This window comes from Ailuropoda melanoleuca, chromosome 6, assembly GCF_002007445.2.
Source record: "Ailuropoda melanoleuca isolate Jingjing chromosome 6, ASM200744v2, whole genome shotgun sequence".
Classification (NCBI taxonomy): Eukaryota; Metazoa; Chordata; class Mammalia; order Carnivora; family Ursidae; genus Ailuropoda; species Ailuropoda melanoleuca.
Genome location: NC_048223.1, coordinates 10,668,056 through 10,678,108, shown reverse-complemented (window position 1 = coordinate 10,678,108; position 10,053 = coordinate 10,668,056). Strand labels below are relative to the sequence as shown.

Below are 10,053 nucleotides of genomic sequence, written 5' to 3'. Positions count from 1 at the left end.
AATTATTTGGAGGGTTTGGAAGAAAGAAATTATGTGATCGGACTTAGTCTTAAAAGGGTCATGCTGGCTGCTATGTGGAAAACAGACAGGGGCGGAGCTTGGGAGCTGGCAAAGGCAGGGGCACAGAGGCAAGTTAGGAAATGTTGTTGAAGGGGTCAGATCCTGGGCACGCAGTAAAAATGAAGCTGGTCAGAGTATTGATGAATTGGATGTGNTGTGTTGTGCAGGAACAGAAAGGAGGCAAGGTGACCAAAGCAGAGTAGTGAAGGATAGGGATAGGTGATGAGAACAGAGAGGGATGGGTGCAGAGGGAGGGCAGATCACATAGGCTGGGATAAAGACTGAAATTATTTGGAGGGTTTGGAAGAAAGAAATTATGTGATCGGACTTAGTCTTAAAAGGGTCATGCTGGCTGCTATGTGGAAAACAGACAGGGGCGGAGCTTGGGAGCTGGCAAAGGCAGGGGCACAGAGGCAAGTTAGGAAATGTTGTTGAAGGGGTCAGATCCTGGGCACGCAGTAAAAATGAAGCTGGTCAGAGTATTGATGAATTGGATGTGGAGTGGGAGGGAGGAGTCAAGGATGACCGCAAATGCTAAAACGTGAGCAAAACAGAAAGTGACTCTAAAAAGCAATAAAAATTAATCATTATAAATGGCAATGTTCCCAAATGGAATGCTTAAATTTTGATTTGAGAAATCAAAATAGATTTTCTTTTAAGTAGGCTCCAGGCCCAGGGTGGAGCCCAACACAGGGCTTAAACTCATAATCCTGAGATCAAGACCTGAGCTAACATCAAGAGTTGGACATTGAACGAACTGAGCCACACAGGCACCCCCAAAATAGATTTTTCTGAAATGAAATATATTGATTAACAGAATGAACATAAATGGGGCACCTGGGTGGCATAGTTGGTTAAGTTTCTGACTCTTGGTTTCAGCTCAGACCATGATCTCAGGGTCATGGGATTGAACCCTGCATTGGGCTCCATGCTTGGCTCAGAGTCTGCTTAAGACTCTCCCTCTGCCTCTCTTTCTCTCTCTCCAAAACAAATAAATAAACCTTAAAACCTCATAAATAATAATAGCAAAAATGTATCAAAAACTGTTCCAAGCTCTTGATAATCTGCACAAATACTCCAAGACTGGTATTAAGATTATTCCCATTGTTCAAGAGAAAAGCTAAAAGAAAGAAGTTCAGTAATTTGTCCCAGGTGAGAGAGGCAGGGGCTGGATTTGAACCGAGGCAGTCTGGCTCCAGACATCCATTCATTCAAAAGAAACAAAGTTTTGGTAAAAATAAGTAAAGTTGATTATTTTGTAAGTTATTGTGTAAATTGGTGATTGTAGTGAACAGATCCAGAGACATAGGGTATCAAAAGCCACACAGAACAAGAGGAGGAAGAAGCCTGCCTTTTTGTGGACATTGGACTAACCTCAACCTAAAACATAAAAGCTCCCTTAGAGGTGAGCACCAGAAAGGGGGTGAGAGACGGTGCTGCTCATCCCCTCCCCATCCCTATAGTACTCAACCCAAGGCATCTTTGAGGGCTACAGTTGCCAAATCAGTCCAGCAAACCCAGTGGGCCCCAGCAAGTGACGGCACATTGGGTCATCCCCACAGCTGGCCCCCAGCTCTCCTGAGGTGGCCTAACAGGGGCAGGACATGCCACAGGCCAGCACCCCAAAGGTATCATGGTGTGATCTCTGTAGGTGAATGGCCTGGTGGGGTCCCTGCAGGCTCGGATGGGGCAGACACCTTAGGGCTCTGTGTCCCAGGCCCACCACGTTCTGAAAACTCGACATTGTAAAATTGACGTACAGCTCAGAGAACCCAGACTGTGCCCTATGGAACATTAACTCCAAGAAAACATTTATGTCCTACCGAAAGAGGCCTCCATGCTCAAATAAGTTTGGAAAATGCTGGGTTGAATCAAATTATTGACATTTCTTTAGTTCAGAGCTACAGAGTCTTTCATCTCCTCACGTACATATGTGATTAGTCTGTGAGGGGAAGGGGGGGTGTGGTATGCAGCGTCTTCCAAGACAATTGGAGCAGAGACTTATTTGTCCAAGGAACAAAGCACAGTTTAGGTAATGTTGGCCCAGCCCAAGTGTGGGGAGAGAAGGCCAACACACAGCCCATTCTTTTGTAGTCCCCCTGGAACACCTTCTAGCAGGCTAGCCCTGAGAGTGACAGGAACCTCACCCGCGTGCCCCCTCCAGGGACCCCCTCCACTGCCGAGGCCTGCCTCCCCGGCCCATGGCCTGCCCTGCTGCCTCCCAGGGCTCTTGCTGGTCGCTGCCTATTTTTTGGGGACCCTGTGCTGACAGCTTCAGGGGAAATCTCAGTCCGGTGAGCTGCTCCATCGCCTCCCGATGAGCCTCAATTTGAGAGGCTCTCCAGGCTCTTCAGGAGAAGAGACGGGCACACTGGGATCTAGAAGTCCCATGGGGCCAAGAGTAAAACTAGCCACCGCCCCCAGGCCTGTTACTTAGTCCAGAAAACGCCTCCAGCTGGCAGTACTTAGGCCCAAGTGCGTCCTCCCCCAGGACAGGAGACTGAGTAACAGCCACTCAAAGACCTCAGGTCCTAGGGCCTGGAACCTGGAAATGTCACCTCATATGGAAAAAGGGTCTTTGCAGATGTGATTACATTAAGGATCTTGAGATGGGGAGATCATCCTGGGTTGTCCTGATAGGCTCTAAATGCTATCACAAGTATCGTTTAAAGACAGATGTAGAGGGAAAGTAACACACACACACACACACACACACACACACGCAGAGGAAAAGGGGATGTGCAGATCTCCACAGAAAGGATTTTTCCCTAGAGCCTCCCTGGGAACTGGGCCCCTGCCAGCACCTTGACATCCACCCAGTGAAATGGATTTGGGACTTGTGGTCTCTGTAACTGTAAGAGAACAAATATCTGCCATTTCAGGTCACCCAGTGTGTGGTCATGTGTTGCAGCAGCCATAGGAAACTAACACCAGTACCTGCGTAATGGCCTCACTATTGCCTCTTGGCCTGCGAAGCCTAAAGGATTTACAGTCTGGAGCTTTACAGAGAAAAGTTTGCTGCCATTTGGTCTAGCCTACAATTAGAACATAGGAAGGACTTTATATGGCAAGCAAATGGTACTATTTAGACGTCCACTTTTAAGTTACTTTTTAGTTTTTTAAATAATTTTATTTATAAAATGAACATATTCTCATCACTAAATGCACTCCTAACACAATCACACAAAAACTCCTACTATTACCGTGTGTTGTGTTATTTTCTTCAGGTCGTTTACTTCCACATAGATTGGGGGGATGCACAGCTAAAATAATTACAATTGCTTAGAACTAAGTGTATTTATCCCGTATTGCACCGTAGTCTGCATAAGGTGCCACAGCTACAGCCTGTGTGGTGAAGCTATCGAGCGGTTCTACTATAATTTCCTTAAGCATTGTCCAATTGTGGGTCCTCTGTGAGAGAAATGTTTAATTGAAATATTATTTCCTTATTATGCTATGTTACTAAGGTGAAGATTACAAAATTCTCAAGAGCTCCAGGAGTTTCTTGGTCATATCTTAATATAACCCAATCCCATATAGCAGCATTCCACCTGATCCTTCACGAATTCTCTATTCACGTCATTTTCAAATTAAATATTGCCTAGTTCCCCACTCAGACGCAAAAAAATGTTTTAACATAGATGGGTTTAAATAAAAGAAAAGTAAGTGGTTATTCCCCCAGAGAAGATCTAGAAACTCAGCAGTTAAGAATAGTATCAAAAGAAACCTCGTTCCTAAGAAATAAGGCTGGAGGCATAAGACATGAGGCTCAGGGTGAACCAAACTTAAGTCTCTCCTGTTTATTTGAATCAGGACTCAATGCTGTAGAAAGAAGTTCAGGATCTGGGTTCTAGTCCCATCTCTGACACTGAGTCCTTGCACTCAGTTTACCTATCCATAAAATGAGCAGATGGGACCCCTTTTCTGCGGTCCCTCCCAACCCTGACCTTCTTAGTTTCTCTGAACACTTACGTGAGTGTACCATGAAAGCAACGGTGTGTCTTCAAACAGCTTTTCCATATCCAAGGGGAAGAAGAAAACATTGTCTATTGCTGAGAGGAGGGAAAAGCCTGGGTAAGTGGAGTTTGAGGGCAGCCGTGTGGTATTGTGGAAACCCTTCATGAAGAACGCCACGGGCTGTCCGGGGTAAATCTTGGCAGCAGACTCCACAGCACAAGAGACCAGCGGAGTTGGCTCCATTCTCTCCGAGGTCTCTATGAACACAATGCCGTGCCCCTGGCCCAAGAGGGCTTCCGGGTCCTGCTGGGACTTTTGCGGAGGAAGGCAGGAGAAGACGCAGCCGGATTTCAGGTTGAGCTGGTAGAAGAAGACACAGACGAGCAGCAGGACGAGCAGCAGGGAGAGCTGGAGCTCCTTCAGCATGTCTACTTCTCTGTCCTGGCCCGCTCCTTTGAAGCAACACAACTCATCACAAAAATACTCTCACAACACCTGATAAAGACAGCACACAGAAAAGGAGACGTGAACATCACTTCTAAGATTAGATTTCTAAAATCCTCAATAAAATAGGATCAAATCAAGTACGGTCATAGTAGAAAGAAAATTCCATTCACTGGGATTTATCTGAGGAATTCGAGGACGATTCAAAGCAGAAAAATAATCATTCATCCCTTTGAGTGGCCCACAGAGCAGCAGGCATGAAGAGCATTGATACATGAGCCATGGTAGAAATTTTTCTGAAGTTTGCCTCAGGTTGTCTAGTTTCAGGTTGCAGGGCTTCAGGGAAAGGGGCGTTTCTGGTTCTCAGTGTTTCCAAGTCAAGAGAATGGGAGAAACTTGGAAACCTTCATTTGAAGAGTCATAGCCAGGTATTTGAGGAAACCAGAAGAACTCAGGATCCAGCCCAGTTTTATAGGCACACGACAAACATTCAAAGACAGTTAATCAGAACTGGAATCTAACATCTACAAGGGTGTGTTGTTGCAACTTAATTTTTCTCCCTAAAAGCACCCTCATTTCTGTCAAAGATAAACAAATTAAAACTAATTCATGTGAAAAAAAAATTCGATTTCTACAATTTGGCCAAATTATTTACAGTAAGAATAGTGATTGACCATATGGGTTTTTAAAAATCTGCTTTGCTGGAATTTTTTATAAGGAATTTCACATTGAACTTTTAATTGCCTCTCAAGGCCAGAAGCCAAGCCAAATACTTGCCATCAGACTCACCTGCAATACCTGTAGATTTGGGGAAATTCCTCTCTTCCTGAGGTCCCCAAAATATCCTGAGGTTCCCGTACCTGCCAGGAAGTGACATTCTTTACTCACCTGGTGAGACTCCTGGGAACTCTATAAGCAAGGTGTCAGGCCAATATTTCCAAGGGGCAGTATTGACTCCATAAAGCCAACCTTCATTCCTTAAAGCTCTCCAGTCATATCTGAGTCTATGCATGTGTCTCTCAAATATAACATTCCAGTTAAAACCTTGGTAATACAGCCAATGTTTTCAATGGTGTCCTGTTACAAGGAGAACAGATTCTCATTGGATTTATGTAAATGACTATAATTGCCATGAGAGAAAGAATACTCAGAGTGTCTGAATTCTGGAGGGTTCGGATAGGGAGAAAAGATAACTGTTTTTATTTGCTTACAAAGGAGTATTTTACTAAATTTCTATTAACTCATAGATACCTTAAGAGAAAAGGTTTCCTTGAATCTGGAAGAGCAAATATTAAAGAACGAGCAATGTTTAAACAAGACTCATAAAAACTATAATCATCTTTTTCAATTCACTTAGTCTCATGTTATTCATTCTTGTTCTGTTTGAATGCAGCTTCTCCATTAATTCTAGAGATTCTTGCCCAGTTTAGTTTTATGATCTTAAAGATATCACAAACCTGTGTTCATCAAAAGTCCTTTTCATGAATCCCCTTGAAGCTGAAACACATTTGCAAGAGGATTAGGACAATAACCGTAAATGACAAAAGACTCAAAAATGGCCATGGTTAAAAGTCTGATGGGAATGCATTATAATGCAGTTGACAAGGAAATTTGGTTATTTTTGTGACATACAGCATTTCATTAAGTAAAATTTCAAGTGATGACATTATACCAGGACATATTAAAACTTTAGGAATTTTATATAATTTTTACAGCGATTACAGCATTTACCCACACAATATAACTTAAGAAGGTTTATCATCATGTGTTTGACAATGCTTCCCATGTAACTTAGCATACCAAGTAAACAACTCTAATTAGTCAAAAAGACTTCATTTAGAATTTGAATTTGGGAGAAGTTTGTTAAAAACCTCAGAGATTTCTAAAGCACATGCCTAAATAGGATTACAGATCATTACAAAACTTTAAACTTAATTAATCTGAAAAAGAAAATCTTAATCTGTGTAACAAAGGTGGCCATAAGAGATTCTAAAGCAAATACAACATACATAGTTGTTAACAAAAATTAGCTCTTTTAATATTGAGAAGATTTAATTTTCTTAAGTAATCCAAAAAACTGATGAAGACAAAATATAGATCTTTGTTTTTTCTGGGCAGAAAAAGAAAAAAAAAAACTTTGTTCATAATTTCTTATCAAGAGCAGAACAAAAATCCAAAAAAACTTAGTCTTTTTAACAGAGAGAAAAACCAAATTCCAATCTTATACTAGTGCACTTTTAAAATTCTTTCATTCCAATCTTAGTCTTGACCATGTGTAAAATTCTTTTCCAAAGAGTCTTCTTCACAAACTTTTATAACTTTCTTTTTCCATTAAGACTTTGTCCTAACTTTTTCCTCTCTAAACAACCAATCTCATTTCAGGACAAAATTATTTTTTTCCTCAACAAAAATGTATCCTCATCCTTTATACAAGATGTATGTCTCACTTTCCTAGGTACAGAGCTGCTTCCGTATTATTTCCAACAGTCTCAATCACATTTATCAGAATTTTAATTCTTAAAAACCTCAGTCTCTGGTGAAAACTAAGTAGTAACCAATTATGAGCTGTCTGTTACATCAGAATTGTTTAAATTGGCCAGTTTATGGATATACTTAATAATTTCTAAAAATGTGTTTTTTCATAGTACAAACTTTCAATAAAGCATAATACATGTTTATAAGCAGACCCAAATTTATCTTTAGTTTCTCTATAATAAGAAGCCAAAAGCAAATAAACCTATGTTTAGTAATTAATATTTCAGTATTTTACCTTATTAAAAAACTTCTTATTCAACTTACTTGCTTTTATCAATTACCCATGAATACTTCATGAGACAGACAAAATCAACCATTATTTTAAATCATCTTTGTTGACAAATTGCAACAGAGATAACAAACTTATTTGACCTTGAGTGAACCTTGGTAAAATAGAAGTTTTAAATTTAATGTTGACAACTCTAAAGACAGGTCTATTTTTTAATTTTAATTCTATTTTTTTTGGAAGGGTAGGAGACCAATTTTATTTTATTTTAATTAATTAATTAACATATAATGTATTATTGGTTTCAGAGGAAGAGGCCAGTGTTTCATCAGTCTCATATAACACCCAGTGCTCATTACATCACGTGCCCTCCTTAATGCCGGTCACCCAGTTACCCCAACCTCCTACCCCCCTCCCCTACAGCAACCTGTCTGTTTTAATTAAACCAACATCCTTGAATTTTAATTTACCAAAGATTATCCCAAATCACATGAACTTGAAAAACATTTAGATTAGTTCTTAGCTTTCTAAGTTTTAGAATGCCCAATTTTTACAAGTGTTTGCCTTTAAGCAAATTAAAAAGAACTCTTGTACAATTTAATTTTTGGCAATACCATCTGAGGTAGAGAAAATATCTCACATTTATAACACATATGGACACATATACACAAACAAAATGCCACCAAAGTCTAGCCTTTGCTTCACTAATATTTGTAGAGAGGACATTATAGACCTAGTTTCCAAATATCTCTCTTTTATAAGACAAATCTAATCACAAGGTAGCATTATAATCTATGGCTCCATTAATGAGTCATTTTCCATTTTCCAATTAGAACACGGCCAGTTTTGTCCAAAGATACCAAAAGCTGCCAAATAAGCCAAATGAAGCCCAAGTGCCTCTATGGTCATTGGCTCCCCCCCCCCAAAGTTGGGGGCTTCACTGATCAAACCAAATGGCTTCCTAGCTTCTGGTTGGTTAGTCTTATAATTGGCTTTCTCTAATTGTGTGCACAAGAAAATGAATTCAGACATGTCAAAAGAATCCCATGTAGGCCGTGTGAGACTCAGCTTAGCCGTAGTGAAGATGTCCCATTGAAGTAAGCACTTGCAAGTAGAGGCCCCATGTGAGCTGCCTACCAAGTGCCGGGCGTCCCAGACACTGCCTCTAGGCTTTCAGGCACCTGAAAGCACCGTTTGGCCTGAAGGAACAAGTGTCCCATCTCTTTGGAGTTGAGTGATTCAGTCTGTCGTCTTTCTAGCCAGAAAATTTACTCAAGCTTTATATTGATAACATCAATTAACATAATGATAAATCAAAACAATGCCCATCAGCTCCAACCCCTCTAAGTTATCTCCACCTAGAGAACATGACTGGTAGCTCTCAATAGCTCCAATAAAAGTCAGGACCATCAACTCCAGGTGAGGAGGTCAGATAAGAGGAGAACTCACCCGATACACCTGCAAGGTGCTGAGAAGTCGGAGGGGCACAGAGGGCCCCTGCTGGTACCGAGCCTGAGTTCCAGAGGACCCCCAGGTGATCGGACAAGTGTTGCTCTGATATCCTGCTGACTACACCAAGAAATGTTGACGCAAATTGAACAAACCTTTTAGAATTTTTGAAAGAAAGAGTTTGATTTGAACACAAGGTAGGACAGTTGCCCAGGATACACAATCTTCCCAAAGAAGACAGTGCTCTGGTGAAGGAACATTTGGTGTACTTTAAAAAGTTACAAATATTTAGACGAAGGACGTTTCAGAAAGACGCAGACCTTATCATAAGCTTCTAGTATACACAAGGCTATATAACTTTAAAAATTATGGGAACCAGGGAGGGTTTTTTTTTTTCTTATTCTTATCTTTGTGTTTGAAATGCTCCTTTTTGGTTATTTTTTTAAACAAATCAGATGTACAATGTAAGCTCATGGCAGAAATAAAGCCCATACTCTGAGGTTTTGCAAAGTCATTTTGACCTTGGTAAATGTTAAAGCATAGCTTCCCCGGGAGCCCAGGAACAGGACCCACAAACATTAAAAGTTGAACATTTCATTTTATCACCTTCCAGCCAGGAACTTGCAGTTAGCCAATATCTGAGGTCTTAGCAATGACCACAAGTTTTTCCTGCTATACTTTCCGATAAATCACCGCTTAATCACCCAATTCAACAACAGGGGGAATTAAATCATTGGCAGAAGCTCAACACCAAACACAAGAAGTCCCCAGAAAGCTTCTCCCTTTACTAAGATGCCCCAAACACAGAGACTTGGGGAATATGAGGAGTTTGCACAATCTATCAGGTGACCCACATGCTGATCCTGCCTGTTGGTGAATCTGTCAGGGAGGGTTAAACATATCATAGCACAAGCCTGGAGCGAGCAGATGGACACCTGGGCAGTTCGCTTCAGTCGAAATCATGGGCAGAGACGTGGGAAAGTTTCCTCACTAGACAACCCTACAAATGGATTCTAACTTTGCAAACACAAGGTTCGATTAAACAAAAAGAAAAGCTATCACCACAAAAAAGCAATGGACAAACCCCAGTAGTCCAAGGGCCTGGTGATCTGGAATGGGCATTGATTCCCTGATTTCAGTGACATCGGTTCGGGAAGGGTGCTTTTACCCTGAGGTCCCCCTTGCGGTGTGCGACCGTCCTGTCAGTCTCAGGAGGTCAGCTTCATCAGCCTCCACGGATGCGGCGGTCCCTACATCTCCCAAGCCAGTGTCACCCTCCCGCAGTCTGCTCCCCAACACCCCTGACAGGAGCACTTAGTAATCCTCTCTGGAGCCATCCTTGGCTCAGGGGGTCACCTGCCTTCAGTCCAGAGCCTTCTCCC

The 10,053-nt window shown here is 41.6% G+C and overlaps 1 protein-coding gene across 1 annotated transcript in view; it reads right to left on the bottom strand.

Moving 5' to 3' along the window:
• Positions 1-4,443, bottom strand: part of A4GNT (alpha-1,4-N-acetylglucosaminyltransferase) — a 5,854-nt gene extending 1,411 nt beyond the window's left edge. The window contains exon 1 of the mRNA XM_011230006.2: positions 4,033-4,443. Coding sequence (XP_011228308.1) covers positions 4,033-4,443 — 411 coding nt within the window. The remainder of the gene's footprint in view (positions 1-4,032) is intronic.
• Positions 4,444-10,053: the final 5,610 nt, after the last annotated feature.